Consider the following 25,740-nt stretch of genomic DNA (forward strand, 5'->3'; position numbering starts at 1 on the left):
AGCCCCAGTGTCCATGTGAGCCTGCCGTCCCAGGTCTCTGAAAGCCCAGGTCTGGGCCCCTGATTCTGCTTCCCCTCACAGGACCTAGGAGTCACATGCTTCTGCCTCTGTACCTCCCTGCCTTCCGCCCACAGGGCCATCTTTCAGAGGGTTGCTGTCACACTCATCTCTCCCCCTGCTTTCTGCCACTTCTAGATTCTTCCCTCCCTGCCCTCTCCTCTCCTTGGGATATGTCTCTCTTTCTCTTGTCCTCTGCAGAAGGCTTGTCTGGCTACTCTGTATGGGAACATCACCCCACTTTATTGCCACTACTGACAGGCCATGTCCCCATTCTGTGAGCACCCCAGAGTGCTCTGTTGCCCACACAGTCTCCTCAGCACCTGTAATGGCCCTGTGTGCAGTTGGGACTGAAAATATGTGCCAAATGAGGTGGTGTGCTTATTCCCTGGGAAACTCTGGGTGCTGACATTCAGAGGGAGGCTTGTCTCTGTTCCCGTGGCCTCTGGTAGGGCAGATACTTAGGGAACACTGTGGGAGAACCCTCATGCTCCCGAGGAGCGTGCCGTCATGGTCACAGGAGGGCAGGGCCAGGTGGGGAGGCTGCTGAACCTGGCCAGGCAGAGTCGGTGGGACAGAGCAAAGGTAGAAATAAAACACAAGGACCATGCCTGGGGTGCATGGCCTGGAGCTCAGCTCCCTCATCATTACAAGTAACCTCAGGCTGTGGCACTAGTTGAAGGGTGGAGTGTGTTCCCAGAGAGCATGGATGGAACTGGAAAAGCCACCTCACTTACTGGGGGCCTCCCTTTGTCTCTCAGCCCTGTCCCCCGGGCCTTGGATCACTGGGCCAGTGCACGTGCACTGGAGGAAAGTGGGGTGGCAGGCAGGGAAGTCCTCTAAGATGTGCCCTGAGGTGGAGAAGGGACCTTCCTGCTGAGGTTGGCGCTAGACTGGAGCCTGGTCCTGAGTGTGCTGGGAGGGCCCCAGGGACTGGTCTGCTGCCTGGTAGAGGCTTGCCAGGCTGGGGTACAGGACAGTGGCATCCTACCTGACTACACTACCCAGAATTCTCCCTCCATACCTTCTGCTCCTCCCTCACCAAAACCTCCCACCCAAATAGAGAGATCTCATGCCTGAAGCTCATTTACACACACACACACACACACACACACACACACACACACACACACACACACACCTTTATAGAGAAGAGTAGGTCTCAGAGCTGACTCATGACCCCAGTGAGGTAGGGGCATGGTGGGAACCAAGATGGCTGCCTAGCTCTTGTAAATCCTTCTGTGCCCAAACCTTTTCCTGACCACAGTGGCTGAGTCTGAGCCTCGGTACTAACCAGGATGGACAGGGCCTGGTCGGATCTGAATCACCGAGAATAAGACTTCCTATAGGGATTCTGGCCTGATGTCTCATACAGTCCCCATCAGCCAGCTCTAGGCTCTGGGGTTTCTGCTCATCTGGGAGTAGAGGCCTGTGGAGGATCTAGTGAGTGCAGGGGCTAGGGTCTACAGGCTTGGAGCTCGTGTGTAACAGCAGCCTGACCATGTGGCCCTTGCTCACCCCTCGCCTCAGGAAACTGTACCATCTTCTTGCACCAAGGCATGCTGCCTGGGTCCCAGCTGACTGACATTCCAGGCGAGTGATGCTCTGTTTGTGTTGCCCTTCCTCCCCCTTAGTGCTCAGCATCCACAAGCTTCCGGCCAGTGGGGCCACCGATATCAGCTTCCCTATGAAGGGCTGGCGTGCCACAGGAGACTGGGCCAAGGTGCCAGAGGACAGAGTCACCGTGTCCAAAAGTGTGTTTTCCACAGGGTTGGCAGGTGAGGCTTCCGAGTGGGATGGGCCTGCTAAGAACCAGGGTCTCAGAATCTGAGGATTGTCATCCTGGGATGTGTCTTGTAGAGCTTTTGTGCATTGTCTCCAGTGACACCTTGTTATTCCTGAGGCCATCTCCGTGCAGGAGCCTCTTCCTTTCCTCCATAGGAGAGTGCCTGGGGACCACACTAAGGCAGAAGTATAAGCAGACTGGAAGGGGCTGGGTGGATCATACAGCAACAAGGACATTGGTTCCCAGGGAAAGAAATGTATCTTGCTTCCCCATATCTCTTATGGGATCCCTTGAGGGGATGATCTAGTTCTCTCTACCCATGTAGATCCAGACTGGTACCCCAGATCCAAGCTTCACCTCAACATCTGTGGTGGGATAGACTTTCTCTTGTCAGTACCTTGGATGTGACCCAATAGATGGGACAGTGGAGGCCATTGGGGTGGGGTCCAGACTAGGGAGCAGTAGCAGGGTTGGGGTAACACATGCTTCCTTCCAGAGGCTGATGATTCTTCCGTGTTCGTGGTTGGTACTGTGCTCTATCGAAATTTGGGCAGCTTCCTGGCCCTGCAAAGGTGGGTGTCATGGGAAGCGGATAGATAGCCTAGGTCCCTATGTGAGGTCAAGAAGAAGCTGGTGGGTTGGGCATGGTGGTGACTGGTGGTGTGGGTCAAAGCACCCCACTGGGACTGGGGGATGGGCTGCAAGGCTGGCTCAGTGCCATTCCACACCTCTGACAGCCTTTGATGCTTTGATGTCCCCAGGAACACCACTGTCCTCAACTCTAAGGTCATCTCCGTGACTGTGAAGCCCCCACCTCGATCTCTGCTCACGCCCTTGGAGATCGAGTTCGCCCACATGTATAACGTGAGTGCTGCCCATATGCACGGGGACATGGGCATGTTCATCAGTTCTGAGTGCATCCTTGCACATCCTTCTCGGGCACAGTTGAAGTGGTTCTCATCTAAATGCCAAGTGGGGAAACTGAGTCTTAGAGTTAGGGACTCACCCAGGACCATACAGCGGGTTCACATAGATAGTAAAATTCAGCCCCTTTCCGACCTACCCCCTGACTCTAGCCCACTCCAGACCCTGATCCCTAAAAGGGATCCACTCACTATTCCCTGTGCCCACGGCCCAGGATCCTCGGCAGCTGTGTGACAGGCCATCTACCCCAAACCAAGTCTCCAGACTCCCTTCCCAGTCCACATTGCTGGGAGCATGTGAGAGCCACCTTCTGCCAGAGTCAGGGCTGACCACCAGGCCATGTCATTCAGGACATCTGGGATGGCCGTGCCAAGAGCATCCTTCCCAGATTCCCAGGACTCCAGCCCACGACTGCTGCACAACTCTGGCAGGTCCCCAGTTCCAGGAATTTGACGGGCACAAGGAAACCGGGGGCAGGGAAATCAGTCCTTTCATATGACTTTTCAGAGACTATAGCTGAGGCCCCTGCAACCCATTGTCTCTGCTTCCTGGTGGGTTGAGTAAGAACCCCAGAGGAGCAAGGCAACTGCGTCACTCAGCCAGAACATGGCAGTGCCCAGCCCCAGGCCTCAGACCAGAGGTGTGGGAAGCATCTGGAAGAAACCAAACCTGCCCTTTCCTCCTGTGTGGCCTTGGGGGAGCTGCTTACCTTCTCTACGTCTTGGCTTCCTTCCCTTATCAAACAAGGACAAGTAACTCTCATGAATACTCAGGGCATGTAGCTACTGTGAGCACAGACACGCCCCACCGTGGCTGCTCCCATCTCTCCAGTGCCGAGCCCAGTCAGTGCCCTCTCAGGGATGGTGCCCTACAATGCTCTCATGGTCCTGCTTCCAGGACCAAGGACAGCAACAGCACCGCTTCCCCTTTGGAGCATCTAGCCCCTTCCCCTTCGGACAGGGCTTTGTCCTTCAGCCCAGCCCTGTCATGGGGTTTGAACCAGAGAAGGCACAGAAACTGTTTGAAGCCATGTGATGGGCATTGGTGGCCGGGAGAAGGGAGGTCAAGACAGGTCTAACTAACCTTGATACAGTCTTCTCTGCTTGAATTTAGTTTTTTACATCACAAGATGCAGTCTCTTGGGGGATGGCGTCAGCAGCATAGGTAGTGCCCCCATGAGTGTATTCAGTGACCCAGGCTATGGCTAGAGATGGCAGTGATGGCAGTGTCCCTGACACCTCTCTCTCTCTCTCTCTCTCTCTCTCTCTCTCTCTCTCTCTCTCTCTCTCTCTCTCTCTCTCTCTCAGGGAACCACCAACCAGACTTGTATCCTGTGGGATGAAACAGATGGGTAAGTTCTTTGGGGCTTGGTGGCCCCAGGGTCTCCGGGGTAGCGGGAGAACTTGGAATGTGGTTGGTTTTAAGAAGTGGTGCCACTGTTCCCTGGCCCCCTGTCCACGGGTACACCTGCATGGCTCTCCCCTTCTTTCTGTCCAGGTCTGTGGCCAGCTGTCCTTATTATTATAGGGAAGTCCGTGGCTCGGGAGGAGGGCCAGCGAGGTGTGTCCTAGCTAGATGCTGAAGTGGGGCAAGCTGTCCTGTCCTGTGTTGGGTTTGGAGCAGGTATCAAGCATTAAAAATCAGAAATGTGACTATGAGGACTGAAACAATATCGGGGTTGAGGATCCCGAGACTCCAAATAACCAGTCAGGGCAAGGACCCCAGGTGTCTCTCGCAACATTGTATGACCCTGGACCCTGAATTCAGACTTTTTTCAAGAGCATAGGGGCATAGGTCTGCTCCGGGGTACTGTCATGGACTGTAGCCTCGTGACTGGAATAAGATCCCACGTGAAGTGACAGGGAAGTGGGGAGAGGCCTCCAGAGGGGAGGAAGTATGTGGAAGGCTGGAATAGTGTTCACGGAAGCCAGGAAGGTCACTGTGCTTGCAGTGAAGGTTTACAAACTGAAGGCCTGGTGGTGGGCTGTGCCCGTGGGCCTTGGTGTGTGTTTAAGATGCTTTGGTTGGAAGAAGGTACAGAGGCCTTGTTGTCTTCCCTGGGCCGAGTGGCATGGGAGCTCAAGTGGGCCCAGGCACTGTCAGGTGTGTACCAAGCCCCAGTTCTGCGGGTTATGCCTTGATGGACATGTCCTAGACATCAGGGAAGGTCCCCCGAGTGACTGGCCTGGGACAGGAAGAAGGTTCCCAGAGAGGTGCAGTCAGGGCACCAGCAGGAAGGCTTGGAGAGCTCAAGGATGCTGGGAAAGCATGGACCAAAGGCATCTCGGAGAGGCAATGGTAGGAAGCAGTGAACTGTTGTGTGGGGATAGTTATCTACCATCCATCAAGTGACCGTGACCATTGATGACTGTCTGTGAGGTCCCAACCCTCATTTCCTCCATCCCAGGGAAGAGGAACAGCGCATAGTTTAAAGAAAAAATAACTGGTCCATACCAATGTCAGGTCCTGTCCTACACCATCAGGGTTCAGAAGGCTCTGCAGTAGGTTGTGTGGTAGCTTTCTGAACAGGGACATGGTGGTCTCTGTGTGTACATGTTGTGATTTCAACACAGAGTTCCAGCGAGCTCTGTGTGGCGGGTGACAATACTCGTGGTGACAAGAATCTCAGCAGAAGGAATGTCATGAGTGCAGAGCCAGGCCATGCTGCCTCACCTGCAGGACATGGGTCTGTGTGCTGTGGATGTGACACCAGACTGAGATTCCTGTAGCCTGGAAGGCCAGCCTAAGGGTGTGTGCGTTCTTGTTGTCTATGGATTGCTGCAGGTGTTGTGAGTGACGTGTGCTCTTTGGATGCGAGATCAGAGACGGATGCAAAAATGAAAAGTGAGAACGGTTCTAAGTTCTTGGCTCTCAGCTTCACCCTGGGACTGCCATGGGCACGTTGGGGCTTTGCACTTCACAGCTGGAAGTGATCTCCTTGGAGTGTTCAATGGTGGCAGCTTGTGGAGCGGCCAACCTGTTCACCCTCTTAGTCCATATTGGTGCCCTGCAAAGCCCTCCCTATTGCTAGTAATAAAGACCAGCCTCCTAGTGGGGACAGCCCCATCCATGTTTCTGACTTCTCTGGTGAGTCAAGGACACTGTCCCCTGCCAGGCCATAACCCATCAGACACCCCTTGAGTTGAAGCTCCCATTCTTGGAGCTGGCAGCTGCCTGATCCTGGATGGGATCAGGGCTGTTACAATACCATGGCGAGCCCTCAGATGTTACAAGTTAAAGTGGCCTCCACCTGTCCTGTCTCTGTGGGCAGTGACCTTGACCTCAGTCACCCTAAGCATGTTCTGCTCCAGCCCTAGAGAAGTGGACCATGGAAGGTCAGGCCCCAGGACAGCATATTGATACCTATTCAGTTGAGTGGCCAGTGCCTAAGTGGAGACACAAGTCCCCCCACCCACCCCGTCGATTAATAGGTTAGCAAGGCCTCCAAAGGCTGTAGCAAGCCGGAAACCCAGTGGTGGCTGAGGAGATTGCTCAGAGCAGGCAGGCAGAACCCTTAAGCTGAGGCTGGAGGGAGACTAAATGGTGGACAGGCTGGCTTCTGTAATTTCCCCAGGCCCTGGTCACTCCTCTGCTCTTCGTTGAGTGGCTCTTCATGGCTGTTGCATTTGCTGTGACTGTGGCCTGTGAACGTGAGTGCTCCCCTGTTGTCTAAAGTGGGACGAGTGGCAGAGCACTGGCCCACTTCCACCAGTGCCTATCGGCCAGTGTGCCTGTCCTGCCTGCTGTGCGGCCTGTGCTTGCCCGTGCTTGGCTGAGGAGAAGACTAGGGACCAAGGAATGACCTGGCCACTAGGGGGAGAGGAGCACCTCCTGTGACTGTCACCTGATGAAGGGTAACCTTTTTGTACTTTGTGACACATAACCAAATCATCCTAATCTAGGGTAGAGCCCAGATCCCTAACCGGAAGTGGACTGAGACCAGACACTAGTCATACCCTGAGTCCTGACTCTAACTGCGACATTGAGCTATAATTCTGGTCAAATGCTGCTCATGGTTACAGGTTAAGCTTTCTGGGACCCTGGTCACACACTGAACCCCAGTCCTGCTCTGACATTAAATGCTGACTCTCATCACAAACTGAGCCCTGACCCTGGTCACATGCTTAGCACTAGTTCTGCTCATGAACTGAGCCTTGATCCTGGCCATACACTGAGCATTGTTCTGGCTCACACACTGAGTACTGACCCTCATCAGACTCTGAGTACTGACCTGATCACTCGCTGAGACCTCACCCTGGGCACACACTGAGCCCTGATCCTTGTCAGACACTGAGCTCTGACCACGGCCACACACTGGATGCTGACCCTCATATCACACACTGAACCCTGAGCTTGGTCCTAGGCTGAGCCCTGTTCCTTGTCTCTGTTGGAACCACTGTATTTGTCCACATTCATCCCGTGTATGGCACATGCTTAGAGGATCACCGTCTCATTTACATGTGGTAGTGGGCAGCGTGACATGATCATGTAGAGAACAAGCCAAAGGCCTCCACCTACAGTGTAGCCTCTTCTCCTGCCTTCCCTCCAGGAGAGAAGACGTCCACATTGGAGGCGTCTGTCTAGGCTCCTTAAACATTTGTTCAGAGCCTCTGACGTGACCCTAGTCCTTCATGCGGTGTCTGTCACCCATGTCCCTGAATCTGGGTCTTGAACTCTAGGTTGGCAATAGGGTTCAAGACTTCTGTCTCTTACCCCCTATAGAAGCCTGGCCAGTGGCTGTGAGAGCCTGGGGTAAGAAGTGGGGAGGAAGGGGGCAATCCTTGCTGCAATACACTACTCATGCTGCATCCCCACAGGGCCCCCTTGTGTGTCTCCACTGATGGTGACAGTGACAGTCACCGGTGTATTTCCAGAGTCTCCTGCCACCTGTTAGGATGAGGAATTATTCGCGAGTGGAAGTGGGCAGCAGGAAGCAGGGCTGGGTGGATGAGTAGACCATGGTAGGCAGTGCTAGGCAAAGAGTGATGAGCAAGGTAAGCTGCTCAGGAGTGGGGGAGTGAGGTGTGGACTCTGGGGGTACAGGGTGAATGACTGAATGGGGATGAGATTCAGACGACAAGCAGGTGCTTGAGGAAGAGGCCAATGTCATAGGAAGCGGGCAGAAAGAGCACAAGGGCCAGCTTCATCTGGCTACTCTGGCAGGTGGGCAGAGCGCCACAGTATGGAGGGTCACAGCAACTGAACTCTGTCTCCCCCCTCTTCCCGTGCAGGAAGGCCAGAGCTCCAACCTCAGGCATTGGCAGGGCTGTCCCTCTCCACAGAGTGCTCCTTTCCAGATTCTAGATCCTTTCCTGGGTGGACTGCCAAGTCCCACTAGGTCCACCCATGTCCCTCAAAGAGCTTCCTACTGCACTGTCCTTTGTCAATCAGATTCACAGCCAAAGAGCCTAACCAAAGGCTCGGAGGCGCCCAGTGGACCCAGTACTACCTCAGGGACCCTTTCTGGACACTGTCAAAAGCATATCTTTTAAAAGTCTGCCCCCTATTTTTGTTTGTTTGTTTGGTGGGGTTTTTTTTTTTTGAGACATGTTTTTTCCATGTAACCCTGGCTCACAGAGGAAACCTGATGCCCAGCCTACAGTTGCTACCCTTAAAACATGGCTGAGCAGGGGCTTCAGAGTGGGTGGAGGGTTTGAGCTGGGGCAGAAGAGAGGGGCTTTCCCACCATCCTTTGCTACTCCAAGGAGCCATTTACTGTGCAGATCCCCACCTTGCCCCAAGGTTTTGGACTCTGCAATGTCCTCCCAAGGCTGAACCAGTAGGGCACGTGGGCTCCTAATGCCCACTTTAAGCGAACCTGGCCTGTACCTGCACAGAGCCCTTTGTCTGACCACCTGGTTACACGGGTGAGCTTCCATCATGTTGAGCCTTTCCACATCTGTGAAATGGACTGTTGCCGTGGTTGACATTATGATAGATGTCAGGACGGTCCCAGAGAACAACAGTAAGCCACGTTGACACAGTGCTACCTCACAGCTCTCTGTACTAACTGGAATGCACCTTGGAAACCCAAGGCAACAGCACAGGGCGTGTGGAGACCCAGCAGTGTGCAACTGGGGTTGCAGCGAGTGGTCCAAGGAGAGGGAGGGAGGGAGTAGGACAGAGAACCTGTTGAGCAGGGTGGTGGACAGGCCATTGGGTCCCTTTCTGTGATCCCAGTACCTCTTTAGATGTGGAAACTAGGCTCTGTGGTCTCAGAAATGACCCAGCAGAGGTAAAATTGGCAGGTATGGGTCCTGTTTTTAGACTTCAGGGAGTACAGAAAGGCAGGCACTGGGAAAGGAGGCTTGAGTGATGTGGGAACCTGCTCCTGGTCCTTGCCTAGAAGTGGTGGGATAACGGAGTGACCAGGTCCGCTGGGTCAGGTGAGCAGCGCGGTGAGCGAGGAGGGTCATAGGCGCAGAGGCAATAGTGCTGGTTAACTGGCTGTCTGCTCCTACCGCCTCGGCCTGTCAGGAAGCACACTGAGGCTCCTGAGAAAGGGTCCACCAGGGTGTCAAGCTGAAGACTGCTGAATTCTGGGAACAGTGTCTATCCTGCAGACAGGCTGATGTTGCCGGCAAGGCAGTAGCATACCCATGGCAAGCAGGTGCTTACTGGGCCCTATGAAGGAGGACACATTGGGTAAGGTGGTGCTGCCATGCTATGGAGTTTCAGCTGGGGCAGATGGTCTCAGCATCAGCGAAACACACTGCTGACTGCATCGGTAGGCATGATGATGATGTTGGCGCTGGTGTGGGTGATGCTGGCACTGGCCTGGGGATGTGGTGGTGAGGGAGGAGGATTGTGTAATGTCTACAGTGATGGGGACTGGATAGGGCTGCTGGAGTCAGTGCACTGAGTGGAACAGTGGGGGATGGGGCCGCGAGAGGGGCGCTGATGGCAGGGTGGTGGTGGCCATGGCTCTGTGGTCTGTGATGCTGCTGGTGGAGAAACAGTGTTGCACCATCCTTCACGATAGCGCTGTTGTGGATGGGAGAGAGGGTGGCGTGGCAGGGCGTGTTGATAGCATAACGAGAAGTAATGGTGGCAGCAGTGCTTCTGTTGGTGATGTTGGGGTGATGGTAAATTGGTGGCGTTGGTGGTCATGGTGATGGCGTTGACAACGTCAGAGACATGGTGGAAGTCACAGAAGTGGTGTTGGCAATGTGGGACTGGCCATGGAGGTGATGGTGGCTACATGATGGCCACAGAGACGGTGTCAGCAACCTGGCAGTGGCCATGGAAGTAGTATTGGTGATGCAGCAGTGACTGTGGATAAAGTGGCATGGTCTGGCTGTGGTTATGAAGGTGGCGGTGGCGGTGGCGGTGGTGGTGGTGGTGGTGGTGGCGGTGGTGGTAGCGGTGGTGGTGGTGGTGGTGGCGGTGGCAGTGATGGCGGTGGCAGTGGCGGTGGTGGTGAGGTGGTGGTGGTGGCGGTGGTGGTGGCGGTGGCGGTGGCGGCGATGGTGAGGTGGTGGTGGTGGTGGCGGTGGCGGTGGCGGTGAGGTGGTGGCGGTGGCGGTGGTGGTGGCGGCGGTGGTGGTGGTGGTGGTGGCGGTGGTGGCGGTGGTGGTGGCGGTGGTGGTGGTGAGGTGGTGGGTATGGATGTGGTATCAGAGATGTGGTGACCATGCTGGGGATATCAGTGGTGCAGTGGTTGTTGTGGAGGTGGCTGTGAGGGCCATGGTGGTGATGATATGGCAGAGGATAGGTGGCAGGAATGGTGGCAGTAGTCATGGAGGTAGTGATGGTGACATGGCAGTGGTAATACAGCGGTAGCTGTGGAGCTGTTTTGGTAACATGGAAGCAGTGGCAGAGATAGTAGGAGAACGCTAGGGAAGGGATGGCGGCTGGTGGTAAAAGCTTACTGACTGCAGATGCTATTGACCTGGATTTGTTCACTGTCTTGGTGGTGGTTCTGAGGGTGAAGGTTGTGGGCATATGCATTGTGGGAGGAGGCTGCATCTGGAAAGATTGGCAGACTCCCTGTGGGTACCATCTCCCTTCCCCTATGACACAGGTGAATCAGGCCACAGTAACCATATGCATGTATGTATCATATCATAGGTATGATAGGGCAAGTAAGAGAGGAAGGCTTACACATGGACGTATGAGATGTCTTGGAGATGAGGCTAGACCAGCTAGGATGGGCGTGAGATGTGCATCATCTTGAACTAGGAGGAACACCATGAGTGCCCAGAGCTTGGCAAGGGTCTAGTTCAGCAGGCATCAGAATGCTAGAGCATGAGAGCCGTGGAGTCTTGGTGGTGGCCTCGTGCATGACTGGCGGTGGGGGCATGACAGGTCAGGTGGATGTGTCTGTCAGAGCCATAGACAGGAGCCTAAGAGAGAGGCAGGGGTTTAGGGCAGGTATCAAGTACCTTCCTGAGCCAGGCAGAGTCAGCTGGACCCTGTTCAACAGGCCAGGTCACTTTAGCCAGGCTGTGGAGCCAGTGTCCACTGTCCTCAGGTTCTTCACTCTGTCCCACAAACAGCCATGACCTATGTGTCCTGTCTGAGTAATCCGAGAGGAGCCCCTAGGCATAGCGGGGGACAGTCTGAGACCAGAAACCCCAGTGCAGAGTGCCTGGCGTCAGATGGAAGAGAAGAAGAGATCAGTGTCTGAGTAGTGGGAACAGGAGAAGACTCAAAGGCCCTGCACAGACTTGAGGTGCAAAGAGGGGCTCGGATGGCGCCAGCTTCATAGTTAAGGGCACCAGAGCACAGGTCTTTGGATCTCGAAGACTTAGGCCAGGACTAGAGTCTTGGAAACAGGCCAGGAGGGGTGCCAACCAAGCATCAGGATGGAGTGGCCCAGACAGAGGTCGGACACAGGAGTCCGGCCCTCATAGGAAGAGCAGACAGAGAGCTTGGGCATTCGAGAAGGCCTTCCAGAGGTGGCAGCATCTGCCTCATTGCAGAGTGAGAAGTCGGTAGGTGGGGCAGGGAAATGGGCACTCTTGATGGAGGAAGTGTGACTAAACAGGTGGGATCTGGGGTGGCGATGGATCAGAGAGTTGATTTCTGGGGTGCAGGTTGACATTGTCTCATGAAGGAGCTCCAAGGCACAGTTGAGAACGCCTCAACTGCAGAGGCTTCAGCCCCACCCCTGCCCAGAAGCTAAGATCCCCCACTGGGGTGCGCTGTGCCCACTCCTGGCTGTTTTATACTGTGTGGGTGGATACCCTATGAGTCATTCATACTGGGGTGTGAATTAGCCCATCAGATCCAAGGGGACCCTGACAGGCACAGTCCTATAATAGCACCCGCTCGTGGGCTGGCGGGAGGCATCACGATCCAGAGAGGGCCCTGGCTCGGTATGTGGGAGGTGGGCTCCTTGCTCTCTCTGCATACTGTCCCCTCATGTTCCTCGAACACACAGGCCCTGCAGGCTTTATCAGTCTCCGAACAAGTACAGGTGACCGCATACAAGGAGAACAGGGCTAGAAGCTGAGTATGTGGCCAGCTGCAGGGTGCAGGGCTATCCTCTCGGGGTCTTCCAAACTTCGTGGGTCCACCTCTTTTGGGCACTGCTGGGGGTTCCTGTCAGGGGTTGCTGGGCAGTCAACTAGGGGTTGCTGGGCTTTCTTGGACCACCATCCCTGAAACCTGGAGATAGGGTTGTGACCCTGCTCTTGGAGCTGAGGGTAAAATGAAGCGTGGCGGGGAGCTGCAGTAAGAGTTGTGACTGCTCCCAGGTTTAGGGAGAACTAGACAGCCTAAGAATGGCTGAGATTGGTGCCGGTCCCCAGTGGTCCTGTGTGACTGTGGGGAGCAGTAGGCCTTGGACTTGAGTGAGGGCAGAGCCTGGGAAAAGTTCTTTGGGCAGAGGATGAATGGTGTGGGGTGGCAGGTGGAGAGCTGAGCTGAGGCTGAGCTGGGATGCAGGAGCCTGGTGGTGGTGGTGGCTCCCAGCAGGTTCCCATGGGTGCCAGGCCAACAGGAGGCTGCAGGGGCAGGTGAGTTACAACAGGTGCAGGCAGGGATGGGGAAGTGGACACAGTTCCCACAGACGGAGTAAGTGAGTGGTAGCCACCGAGCCTTCATTGTTCCTGCCTGCCGTACTTGCCTAGGGTCTGTACTGGGTACCCTACCCTGCAGATATGCCTGCAAGGCAGGGGATGATCGGGACCCGTCAGGACCTGTGCTTGGGGTAGAGGAAGTTGAATCAGGCCAGGGGGATCATCAGAAGTGGAGTGATGGGACAGAGAATTGTCTCCACATGTGTGCTGGCATGTGTATCGTTGGGCATCTGGGCAGGAGCTAAATATAATTTCCATGATAGGGAAAGGTCATTAGTAGCATGTAGAGAGATGGCCAGTGTCCAGACCCATCCTGGAGTGCTGGGACTGAAGGCCCTTCCCTCGGCCCTGTCTGAAGGTTGCAGGCCTCCACTTTCAGGAAGGGGTTCCTTGTTAGTACCCCAGACCCTTGCTGCTCTGTGTTCAGGAAGGTGCTATTGACCCAGCCCCTTCTCTAGGCTTGGACCTGTTGCAGGACATGGGGGTAGGTATGACTAACCCAGATTCTTTAGCTCTGGTCCGGGATAGGGATCTGGCTGGATGACCCAGATCACGTTTCTGAAGCTCAGAGGAGAGGTGGCAGTAGCCACTGTGGGAGCAGTAAGCGAGTAAGCAAGCAAGGAATGTCTGTGTATGCTGCCTTTGAGAATAGACAGCCCTGCAGCAGGATGCCCTGCAGTCAGACTTGGGGAAGAACTTCCAAATCTTAGGCATTGGGAACTGGGTATGAGAAGATTGCTCACATTTTGTGAAAGGGAGGCTGAGAGTTCACCCCCCACACACACCTTCAACATGTGGGGTGTCAAAGGTACACATGAGTGTCCACTCAGTTGGGCAGACACACTTGAGCTGAGTTGGCTAAGGTCCAGGGCTTCAAGGATGGCTCCATGGTTTCTCGGACTTAGCTCTCCTCCTGGCTTGGGGCCAGTTAGGATTCCAGGTTGCTGAAAGAGCCTGATCAGATCTGCATTCAGCCAGGGTTCAGATGGGGACGGCTGGGGGTTAGCAGTAGAGAAGAACTGGAATCTAGGCCCCGCTGCCATCTTGCTGTGTGGTCATCTGTACCCACAGCTCCTTTTTAGTGTCTACAAAGCTGACCTGAGTCTGTGGCAGAGAATGGAAGATGAAACACATAGGCGCCTCAGAGCAGAGCGGAAGCTGGGGAGGGAGGTGAGGAGAGGACCTGTCCCTGGGCTGCACGTGGGGTGCCCACGATACTCCTAACACACGTGGCACTTGACTGGAGGGGTGGGCAGGCAGAGGCGGGCCCGTATGGTAGTCTGGGCAGCTTACAGAGGCCAGCTCTGCCCTGACTGGCTGGCTGGCTGGCTCTCCGGGCCTTCTCTGCTCTCCACAGCCTGGGACTGGAGAGTCTGGTCCTGGTGACCCTCAGCTGGGTAAGGCGGCAGCCGCTCCTCCCCTGCCCCTGGGAGGCTAAGCTAATTGATGCCACAGCAGAGGTTCTGGGCAACATTGGCTCTCGGGCTGGCGGTCTTCCAGGTGGTGACCAGCAGCTGTCAGCCTGGCGCCCTGTGGACCTGACTTGGGCTTCTGGGAAACTGCCAGGCTGCCAGCCCAATTCTCTTCACCCTGTCTCAGGGTGCTGTCCCCTGAAGCCTTCCCAGCAATCGTCAGGCAGGTAGGATAGCAGAGAGCTCTATGTCCTGCTTTAGAGAGCAGTCACATGGCCAACAACATGGCCAGGCCCGTGGTGGCATGCAGGCCCAGCACACAGGGCTTTCCTGGAATGTATGTGCGCTGATGACATTTGTTAGTCTGTGCCTGATCTGTTGTTTGTGGCATGGGACTGCCCCTATTCCACCCCTAGCCCACACTCCATGGGTCCTGACCCAGAATGGGCATGGAGGGAGATGGGTAGAGGCTTGTCTGGATCTTAGAAACCTCTGGGGATAGTGCAGAATCTGGGGAACTGTTCAGAGCAGGGGTATTTCTGAGAAACCCGCATTCCCTCCCCTGTCCCCGTTGTATCTTAGCTCTTTTCCTGTATCTTCCTCAGTGGGGAAAATGTGGTTTTGCCCTGGGCTATAATCGGGGGTGTGTAGTGTGAGGTATGCCAGGTGGCGGGCTGGGGAAAGGCTACCAGAGCAATAGGTTCTTGGAGTTGGTACTGTGGCTGCCCTTTGAAGAACCGCAAAGTTCTGATGGGACAGAGTCTCAGGGCTCAAAGGCTTTCCTGAGAGCAAAGATCATGCAAGAGAGGGACCTTTCCTTGGCCGATTTCTAATTTGTATTCTTCTCTTTCTATGGGAAAAGAGCGCCCTTGGCCTCAAACCCTGGCATTCATGGGTCAGAGACCTTGTAGCTCTCGTGACCTGCACCTCAGAGTGAGCTAACAAGCGTAGGGGATGGGGGGGTCACACAGCTCAGAGCAATGCTGATGCTCTGGAGCTAGCCCCTGACCTAAGAAAGGCTTCTCTGGAGTAATCCTTTCTGAATGACAGAGGGACCCTGAGGGAGATGCAGATGCTGAGGGTCCTCTCTCTGTGGATCTGACTCACTGGGTTGCTGAGGAGAAGGGAAAGGAAGTAAGGCGTCACCAGTAATTAAAGGAGGGCTCAGGTTCCTGACATGCTGTGATTGACAGCATGCATTTCAGCCAGGCACTGAGTTGTGCATAGACAAGGAAACTGAGGCAAGGGGAGGAAAGCAACCGTGCTCCAGTAAGTAGGAAGTAGCTGATTCGGACCCAGCTATCTGGCTAGTCTTTCGGTTCTTAGCACACATGTGCATGGGTCAGGACTATGAGTTGGTCAGGTCTGTGCACAGGATGGCTCTCCAATACCACCAGGGAAAGAAGCCAGACAGAAAGAAAACCCACCTACAGTGTAGACAGGCAGGTCCATTCTCGTCTGTAAAGCCTCCGCTGGCACTGTGGAGGTGGCCTGGACGAGGCATCAGGCCATCGTCCTGGCTGGGAACGAAAACTACAGTCTGAAGGCTTCCTGGGTGCAGAGAGGACCTCTGGCTCGCTTTCCAAAGCCTTGGGCTGGGGAGGGTTCAAGAGACCACTCCCACCTGGCACTTTAGTAAGCTTGAATCCTGGGGTGCTTCTGGGACAGGAACAGAACTGAGTCACAGAAAGATGCCTCCTGGCACTTCCTGCAGGGCAAGCTCAGCCCCAGGGCGACAGGGTGAAGGATGGAAGCTGGCAACTTTCTGAACAGGGAGTGTCTAGCTGGTAGGTCCCAGGGGAATGTGGCTCAGTGGCCTCAGAAAGGGGAGGAGGGGGTATTTGCCGGAACCGTTCAGATCCTGGCGTGCCCAGAACATAGCACTTTGCTTTACTGAAAAGGGGCCAGTGGAGGCCTGGAGGCAGCAGGAGGGGCCAGGGTCAGCGCACAGAGGGAAGTTTCCAGCGGCGGGCCGGCTCCCTGCAGGGAGAGCTGCGCAAGCCCGCGACTGGAGCGGCAGACACCCTGGCGGCCTGGCCTGGAGGAGGCTGCCGCGCGGGATGGAGCCGTCCCAAGGTCACCAGCTCCGAAGAGCCCCGGGCTTTGGGGCTGGGGTGCTCCGGGGCGGCCCCTCGCGCGCCCCCGCGCCAGAGCCTCGGGCTCGCGCGGTCTCTCTGCCGGGCAGGCTGGCGGGCGGGGCGGGCGGGGCGGCCGGGCCCCGGGCCAGCTCCCGCCTCCCTCCCGCCGCTCCCGCGGCCCGCGCTCCCGCGGGCCGCGCTCCGCGTCTCCAGCGCGCGGCAGGCGGTGCAGAGCGCGGCCATGGGCGCCGGGGCGGCGGGTCCCGGCGGCGGGGCGGGCGCGCGGCGGGCGCAGGTGCGGGCCGGGCCGGGCCGGGAGGGCGCGGGGCCCGCGCGCCGCCGCTGACGCTGTCTCCCGTCCCGCCGCCTGCAGACCCTCCTCCTCCGCCCCCCCGCAGCTCGGGCCCTGGTCTTGGCGCGGCTGCCGCACGGTGCCCCTCGACGCCCTCCGGACGCGCTGCCTCTGTGACCGGCTCTCCACCTTCGCCATCTTAGCCCAGCTCAGCGCCGACGCGGTGAGACCCGGGCGGTGGGGGGCGAGGGGCGCGGGCGGGGATGTGCGGGCGGGCGGGCGGAAGGCGCAGGGCCCGGCCCCCCAAGGGGTCCCAGCGTAAGGCAGCCACGGTAGTCCATTGAAGTCTTGGAGAGGGTGAGTGGGAGCCTGGTGGGAGGCAGTGTGGAGTTAGAGACCCCCAGGAAGTGACTGCCAAGTGGGTCCTGTCTCCACTCTCCTTGGAGGCCTGGGCCTTGGAGACCTCAGAACTGTGACTGGGAGGCGGGCCTGTGGACCCCTTCGCTTCCCTTGCCAGAGAACAAGGGGAAGAAGAGCTCCTCATACAGCGCTTCTGCCTGCCCCCGCCCCAGTGGAGCTCGGGCTGCGGAGGTGGCTGTGTCCCCAGGCAGGGTTCTGGGGGTGGCTGAGGCTGCTGGGCCTGGCCCAAGTCCCTAGACAGGCCCCATGGTCTCAGGGGCCTCCTTTTTTGTTCCTGTGATTCTTGTGGGGGCTGCTGGTTTCTATGGTGACAGCATCTCAGGCCAGCTTGCTGTTTGGGGCTCTGGGTGCTGGCCGAGCCCTCTAAACTGGTGGGCTTTTCTATCTTACAGCCCCAAGAAAGGCCAGGAGAGTGGGGTGTAGGGGCTGAAGCTATGGAGTTCCTGAGCCAGACTGGCCCAGGAAAGGAAAGAGCCAGGGTCTGAGCTCTGGCCCCCAGCCCAGCCCTGTTGTGCAAGGGGCCTGGGGCTAGAATGGAGGACTCTGAAGAGAGGGCTTGGCTTTCCTAGATCTTGGCCCTCTCAGAGTCCAGAGTCCAGACTCCATGTAGATGAAACTCAGGATCTCAGAATGCTTGCCCCCCCCCCCCCCTTATTCTCTGGGAAGTAAGGAAGGCACACTGTCAGCTGGGGTCACAATGAGGAAGGGGTCAGAACCAGAGGGAGGGTCCTCAGTTCCTTACTACCAAACTCCTTTTGGGCAGTCATGGAATCTGAGGTCAAGAAGGGCCAGCTCCAGGTCCTAGGGTGAGTTTGGGATCTTAGTACTGGCCCTTTGTACCCTCCAACTGGGCAGCTCCTTCTGTGGGACTGCCTGTGTTGGCAAGTCTGTGGGCAAGGTGAGGACAGTGGCTGGAGCCACCCTAGAAACTCCCTGCAAGACGTGACTTCTGTGTAGATGGCCAATGCATGGCCATTCCAGGGTTCCTAGAGGCTGGCCTGGGCAGCATAGGTCCAGCCTAGTTTCCCATGCCGCATACTTAGGACATGGAGGCAGAACCAGAACAGAGGGGATGGCAGAGGCCATGTCCCCACTTCCGTTCTCCTAGCCCAGGCTTAGGCTGTCAGAGGTCAGCATGGTAGACTGGAGAAAGGGGCTTGTGTCTTACACACAACACAGCATGATCCTGGACTGGCCTTCTGTCTGTTACCTCCATTTCCCTTAAAAGGGAGGGGGCCCTTTGCACCTAGGGAAGAGCACAGTTGTTGGGAGCTGGAACCCTGGAGCATCCATAACCGGGCGTGATGCTCCTGACACTGGGAGCGAGCAGAGTGTTTGGGTGTGGGGGTCTCACGGGTCGAACTGACCATGACAGGTGACTGGGATAGGGAGAATGAGGCCACCCCGAGGGGGAGGGGCGGGTGGCCTGCCCCAGCTCTGCTTTTTTGTGGCAGGCATCCATGGATGCCCTGGGGCTTCTAGTATCAGGTTAGTGGTCACAGAACAGTGTCTCCGCAGGGTGTTGTTTCAGAGCTCCATCTCTGTAGTCCAGATAAGGCAGTAGACGCTGAGTTCAGAGCCAGGCAGTACCTCCTGGGGCCTTTTCTCTCACTAGTGTGATGGGATAGAATCTGACCTGCCTCGCTGCAGGGCTCCACCAAAGGCAGCCTGTGTTGATTCAGTGTGGGGCTTGAGGAGGGGACTGGGAGGTGTGGCTTCTGCTTACCTCCTCCCTGAACCCCTCTTGGTCTTTCCTTTCCACCTGACCCGTACTGGCTGTCCTGGGGTTGAGACCCCACTTAAGATGCTGAGGGAAAAGGGCCCAGAACTTGAGAGAGTACTCCTGTCTGGGTGATCTTAGTTTCTAGCTGGCTTGCTTGGCCTCTGCTGACATTTGAATGCCCAGGGCTGGGGACTTAGGCAGACCTTGGTGGTGTTCTGCAATGCTGGGTCCTTGCTCACATGGCAAAGTAAGCAAAACAGGAGGCGAGGAGGCTGTGGAGGGGGGCAGAAGCAGCCAGCAGCCTCAATCCCGAAGGCAGCATCTAGAAGGAGTATGTAAAGAGGGGTTTAGAGTGATGTCTAAGGGGTCCACAGGGGTTCACTAGCCTAGCCTGGGGTAGGAGGTGACAGCCATCCCATTTAGGTGAGAAAGGCATAGAAATGCCAGGGATATGGGGATGTGAGAGAGGCATAGGGCCCAGGACAGGAGAGATAAGGTAGGCAAGAGGGGTGTTGGGGGGGGGGGGGGGTGCTCAGCTTTGTACCAACAGAAGGAAACACAGGAAGGACAGGGAAGAGACTAGCAATGGAGACATGAGACCCTGGAAGGGACGAGAAAAGGACAAACCTGTCCAGCTTCAGAGAGGTGGCAAGGACTGAGTTAGGTGGCTGCAGAGAGAGTCAGGTGGTCCTCTCCCTGGCCGACAGGGTTGGACCAGCTAGTTGGAAGCATAGGTAGAGACAGCGTACCCGAGACATGGTGGCTCAGGGGACTCTTGTCTAAAGGACCCGAAGCGGAGGTAGAGTGTGTGGCACCCAGAGCTGGGGTCGCAAACTGGTCAAGGCATGATATGAGCGAGGCAGACCTGAGAGCCAGGAGCTGGCCGGGAGCCAGGGTGTGGGCGCAGATGCTGCTGGGATGCGGCTGTGGGAGGTGAGTAACTGCTCTGAGTCACACCTGTGAGTGGGATGTACCACCTGCCTGAGCTCTGTGGATGGACTAGGCGGTGTGTTTATGGTGCCCCGTACAGCCTGGCCGTAGTAAACAGAATGTGAGGCCAGTCGCTGGTTGGCATTGCTTCTGGGACATGCCTCAGACTTAGATGGTAGTGGACCAGGCCATAGTCCTGTGTGTAAGTAACCAGTATTGGTATCAGTGAGCCTCTAGCTCAGGGCTCAGCGTGTGACCAGGATAAGTAGGGTCAGGACCCAGGTACTGTGGGGTCAGATATCAGAGTATGGGCAGGGGCAGGGCGCAGAGCCTGACCAGGGTCAGGGCTCAGTGTATGAGTAGTCAGGGCTCAGAGTGTAACCAGGATCAGGGTTCATTGTGAGTAGGGTCAGGATTTAGAGTGTAGCCAGGATCAGGGCTCAGTGTGTGTCTAGGATTGTGGCTCAGCCTGTGACTAGAATCAGGGCTTAGTGTATACATGGTCAGAGCTCAGCTTGTGACCAGGGTCCGGACTCAATATGTAACCATGGCCCAAGCTGAGCCTATGACAAGGATCACGGCTCAGCGTTTAGCTGATATCCATACTCAGAACATGCCCTAGATCAAGAAGCAGAGTGGGACTATGGCTGGGACCAAGACTTAGTGTGTGTTAGTGGTGAGGTGCGATTAAGTTTAATCTCCGAGGTGGGGTTAGTTTGTGGGTACTCGGAAGCTGTAGACAACAGCAAACAGAACAGGAGGAAGCCAGCATTGCAGGACAGAAGCGACTCGAGGAGGTGTGTAGACCACATGGAGACTCGGAGTAGGGAATTCACAGGGTGCAAATTGGCAGCAGCTGTGGGAAGTGCAACCAAGGCAGGCCATTGGTGAGGTGGGTACAACCATTATCCAGAGCGCCCAGGGAAAGTGATGGGCAGAGAACCAGAGGCCGGTTCAGATGGAATGTTCCAAGGGTTTCTAGATGGTGACTTCTTAGCTAAAAAAAAAGCCAGTCGTGTGAAGGTGAGAGGGACAGTCCAGGGTGAAGGGAACAGCCTGTGCAAAGGCCCCGAGGCATGCCGAGCTTGGCCTTGGAGCTGGCCTCCCACAGTGGGCCAGCTTGCTCCTGCCTCCTCTCTAGGATTTGGGGCCTGTTTCTTGTCCTTGGGGTCTCCAGTCGGACCCTCCTAATAAAACCTGGCATTCTCTTGACACGTCTGCTTCAGAGATTGCTGCTGCCCTCCCACCCTCCTAATGTGCAGAGCTGCGGCTGTCATGAGTGACCCTGAGCCAATTGGGAGGAGCAAGCAGGCTAGGGGTGTCTGACAGCTGCCAGACCTAATGAGGGCAGACAAGGCAGATGGCCATAGAGGTCGAAAGTGGAGTCAGTCATGGCATGGGTGTGAGCCACTTGCTCAGTTAGCTGTGACCTTCCCAGAGCTCTGGAATATTTGTTAGCTACTCCCCCTCACCTGTCCCTGTCACCTGGCCTCCTCTCAGTTTGGACCCAGGTTCTCCATTGGTAAAGCCAAGTGCAAAATGACCATGATCCTAGAGGGCTCACACCTGGAGGATGGTGCCCAGAAGTTCACTGTAGGGGTACAGTGCTGTCCACAATTGCTCTTCACCATTATAGCTAGAAACTTTTGAGGTTGTATACACACGACTGGTCATCCAGGTCTCCTGCAAGGCCCAGAGGCCTAGGGTAATTAGAGGAAACTGCTACTTCATACAATAGGAGTTGAGCCTCTCTCCAGAGTAGGCATGGCTGGAGCATAGGTGCCTAGCATATACAAAGAGTGGGCTTGGTGTTAGGGCCAGGGAAATTCATGGTAGACAGCACGAGTCTGCCTGCTTGTGCCAGGGGTATATGGGTCTATATATATATATATCGGGTAGGTGGGTGTCTGTGGATGTGCCAAGCATGTGGCCTATGTCACCCTGTGGGTAGAGCCTAGTTAGGCCACCTCAGGCCTGTTTTCATTCTGGAAGAGGGAAAGGAAGGTGGCAGGAAGAGCTGGGGGTGGTACAGAGGTTCTGCTAATACCTATGGCCTGGGGCACTGCCTGGCTTATGGTGTGAGCCATGGACTGTGTCATCATTTGCCGTGAGCGTTCCCTTGTGTGAGCAGGGCCAGCCTGCTGCCTCTGGGTTGTGCTGGGCCTGTGGTAGAGAATGGTGTTGTCTATGAGCCCTGCCCTGTACTGGGATGAGCGAGATCAGAATAACCAAGGCCCCAGTCTTGTGGAGGTGGGAAGTGAGTTTGGCGAACAGAGAATCCCAGGTGCAAAGACTCTGAGGTAGAAAATAGGCATCTCAGTGACCTTTGCAACAGACTGGGGGTACTGAGCCAAGCAGGGAGGGGGTAACCAAAATATGGAGGTGAATCAGGGTATTTGCAAGAGCTGGGACTGGAGAGAAAGAAAGAGGAGCTTTGGTGGAGCGATGAAAAGTAAAGCTGTGGGAGGAATGTCGGGGTGGATGACCATGGAGTTGGGGGTGTTGGCCGGCTAGCTGCCCAGTTAGATATAGTGGGAGCTGGGGTCTGACTGTGGGGGCAGGGCTGAGTCTGTGCCTCCCTCACCCTACCTGTGTGAACCCTTCCGGAATTAAGGGACTGTGTCATGAAGGAGGGAGGTGAGGGCTACTTTCAGGCATGGCCTATGACTGTCATTACATTGGAGAGGGTTTGTCCTCAATGAGGGACAAGAACTGCTCTTAGGAACAGCCTAGCAGGGGAAGTCAGAAAACCAGGGTGGGAGGTCACAAGACCCTGGGACTACAGGGGGCCATGGTCAGACCTCTGTTCACCAGCCATGGGTCCTGTCTCACTCCTTGTCTCCCCTGCTCCTCAGAACATGGATAAGGCGACCGTGCCATCCGTGACGCTCATCGTGGGCTGTGGCGTGTCCTCCCTCACTCTGCTCATGCTGGTCATCATCTACGTGTCTGTATGGAGGTGGGTGCCTGCTCCAGAGCCTGAAGACCCAGCCCTCCCTTGTTCCCTTGTACCATCCACTCTTGACCGTGCTGCCCTCTTCAACCCATGCTGCCTGTGTTCCCAGTCCAGGTTCCTGATTGCTGTGTTACTGAGGGGCCACAGAGAGGGATGGGGTAGGGAGCATGTTGAACATACAGGTCCTTTTTCCTACTGTTTCCTGACTACACCTTTTGGCAGACATTAACCCTGAGCCCAGGCCCCAGCTGGACACACAGAACAGTTTTCCTTTGGTTACTTGGAGTCTTCTGGCTAACCACTATCTCCGTGTACCCTCATACCTGGAACTACAAACTCCCTGGGGTCAGAAATAACTTCCTGTACCAGGCTACCAGCAAGGACCCCCTGGGTCCACTCAGGCCCTGCCAGACCACTTGTAGGCTACGGAGTGGCACAACCTGTTTAAATCTCAGGCAAATATGGGTATAAGAGGATTTCATAGTGTGAATTCTCTTAATGGCTGAGCCATTAGGAGCCCACTCAGGTCACAGATGTGTCTAGGCAATACCCCCACCAGTAGGTATATGTAGCCATGGGTATGTGCCAGTGGGGTGGCCCTCTCCCTGCTTACCAGCATCTAGCCCCTCCCAGCCATTTGCAGTGAGGTTTATTCAAGGTCATTTTACACAGAGCTGTTCTAGGGCTCCCCATGTGATGGCTGGCCCCAGCGACTGGCTATTCCAATTCTCTACCCTGTGTGATGGCAGCCGATAATCGAAACTGATGTGCCAGTCTCTGCCTGCAGTCAGTCAGCAAGGGATCGATGTGACCAGAGGGGCCGTCTGTGCATCCTCCAGCATCAGCTGCCCTCTTCTCTCTACAGCATGCAGATCCTTCCTGTAGGACTCCCTCTAGGCCGGCCTTCAGGATCTGACAGCATCTAGAGCTTGGAGCTCAGAGGCTGAACTCAGCTCTGACCTAGAGAGGAGGCTATTTGGTGTTTCAAGCCCCTCCCTCAGTGAGCACTGATGGCATCACTGTGCCCTGTGAGCTGCAGACAGGACTGTTCTGATGGCTGGTTAGGGAGCAGGGGCCAGATGAAGTAAGGGCTGTGCCTACATCAAGCATGTCAAGCCCCAAGGCTAGCTGAGGACCCTCTAATCTCTACCTGGTTGGGTCTCATTTCCCAGTAGCTGGTGATGGTCCATGGTGCTGATGATTAATGATGACGATGACAGTGATGGAGGCTATGGTGGTGGTTGTGATGGCCACAGGGCTGGTGTTGCTGTCGATGACAGTAGTGGGGATGGTTGTGGTGGTGGTGGTAGTAGTGCTGTTGATGTAGATGGTGGTGGTTGTAATAATGATGATCGTGGTAGTGATGTTGATGAAGGCTATGTCGCCAGCGGCTGATGGTTATCGTAGTGGCAGTCCTGGTGGTGATGATGGCGGTGATGGTTGGGGTGGTGGTGGTGGTGGTGATGGCAGCAATGGTGATGATAGAGGCAGTGATTTCAGGGAGGAAATTGAGCACTGTTTCTTGGCCAGGCCACATGACCTTGATCCCTACTAGATGCTGACCTCAGGCCCTAACCCCTCTCACAGGTACATTCGCTCAGAGCGGTCCGTCATCCTCATCAACTTCTGCCTGTCCATCATCTCTTCTAACGCTCTCATCCTCATTGGGCAGACCCAGACCCGCAACAAGGTAGGCAACCTCTTGTCCAGCCCTGCAGAGCCTTGTGTTTTTGGGTGTGATGAAGATGCCACCCCCGTACCCACCTGGCTGGGCAGCTCGGTATGAGAGCCCTCTGTTGACCCTTCCTAGGACCCCTGCCTCGTTGACCCTGTGATCTCCATACCCTGTCCTGCAAATGTGACCCAGAGGCTAGGCTTTGGGAGGGATCTTCATGGGCTACCCTAATGTATTGGAGATAGAAAGAAGGCCTGGCCCAGACACTGCTGTGTGCCATGGCAGAAACTCATAATCACAGCAGGCTCACCTGTGATTTGATGTGGGTCTGAGGGTATGACTTCCCTGACCCTCAGGCCTCAGTTTCTTCCCTGCTCAGGGATAGGCCTGACTGGAGTTTCTCAGTGGGCCCCTGACCCCAGTTTGCTGTCAGCTGGGGGAGGAGGATTAGCATCTAGTCCAGGTTTTAAGTTTCAGTGGTCTATCTAAGGGGGGGGGAGGGATGGGAGTTGCTTCCTGCCCAGGAACTCGGCTGGTCTCAAAGTCACTTCTCCTAGCTGTGCCACATGCTCATAGGGGGTGGGTGAGAGCCAGCGAGCACCTGCCCAGTCCCCTTGGCCCCTGCCTGCCCAGGTTGTGTGCACGCTGGTGGCTGCCTTCCTGCATTTCTTCTTCCTGTCCTCCTTCTGCTGGGTGCTCACCGAGGCCTGGCAGTCATACATGGCCGTGACTGGCCGCCTACGGAGCCGGCTCGTCCGCAAGCGCTTTCTCTGCCTGGGCTGGGGTGAGCAGGGCAGCTGGGGTCGGGAGGTGAGGGTGGACTGTGGCTAGGACTGTTGGGGTATAGATTAGCAGCTGGGAATGAGAGTGGGCAGTGGGCGGGCGTTAGTGGCCAGGAGCGAGGGCAGGTAGCTGGAGAGAGGGCGGGCGGTGGGCTGGGGTAAGCAAGGCATCAGGGGATGGGCAGCTTGAGTAGGATGATGGGCTATCTCTGTTCTTGGCGTTCTTGTACTGGCCTTCTGCTTATTCCTACTACTAGAGTCTCCATTTGCGACACTGGCTTCTCCCTTTGGGCCTCCAATCCTTTATAAGATTGCCGGAAAATGCAGCCCAGCCATGCCCATTAGCATTCATATGACAAATCACAGTACACTGTAGCTTGTACTGGGGGCATATGCTCTGAAAATGGTACACTCTTTCTATGAGACTGAGCGGTAGCAGGCCGCGTCATTCTCCTAGCCCTCACCATCCGACCCTGTCCACCTCTTTCCTGTAGTGATGCCCTCATCCAGGGCATCCCTCTTGCCACTTGTCCCTCTGCCTATGTGGGCAAGGGATGGCAGGACTGACCACCCCTTCTTCTGGTCCTCTTCTAGGGCTCCCTGCATTGGTGGTGGCCATTTCCGTGGGATTCACCAAGGCCAAGGGGTACAGCACCATGAACTAGTGAGTTGGGCAGGCG

At 56.0% G+C, this 25,740-nt stretch overlaps 1 protein-coding gene across 3 annotated transcripts in view; it reads left to right on the forward strand.

The window, feature by feature from the left end:
• Positions 1-25,740, forward strand: part of Adgrb1 (adhesion G protein-coupled receptor B1) — a 57,425-nt gene that overhangs the window by 16,344 nt on the left and 15,341 nt on the right. For 2 of the 3 annotated variants that reach the window (XM_038342795.1, XM_042055689.1), the window contains exons 13-21: positions 1,692-1,835; positions 2,340-2,415; positions 2,605-2,707; positions 4,075-4,118; positions 16,656-16,797; positions 22,503-22,606; positions 24,191-24,293; positions 24,912-25,062; positions 25,655-25,724. In XM_038342795.1, the coding sequence (XP_038198723.1) occupies positions 1,692-1,835; positions 2,340-2,415; positions 2,605-2,707; positions 4,075-4,118; positions 16,656-16,797; positions 22,503-22,606; positions 24,191-24,293; positions 24,912-25,062; positions 25,655-25,724 (937 nt within the window). The remainder of the gene's footprint in view (positions 1-1,691; positions 1,836-2,339; positions 2,416-2,604; positions 2,708-4,074; positions 4,119-16,655; positions 16,798-22,502; positions 22,607-24,190; positions 24,294-24,911; positions 25,063-25,654; positions 25,725-25,740) is intronic. The other variant, XM_042055688.1, reaches the window with a different exon arrangement.

This window comes from Arvicola amphibius, chromosome 9, assembly GCF_903992535.2.
Source record: "Arvicola amphibius chromosome 9, mArvAmp1.2, whole genome shotgun sequence".
Taxonomy (NCBI): domain Eukaryota; kingdom Metazoa; phylum Chordata; class Mammalia; order Rodentia; family Cricetidae; genus Arvicola; species Arvicola amphibius.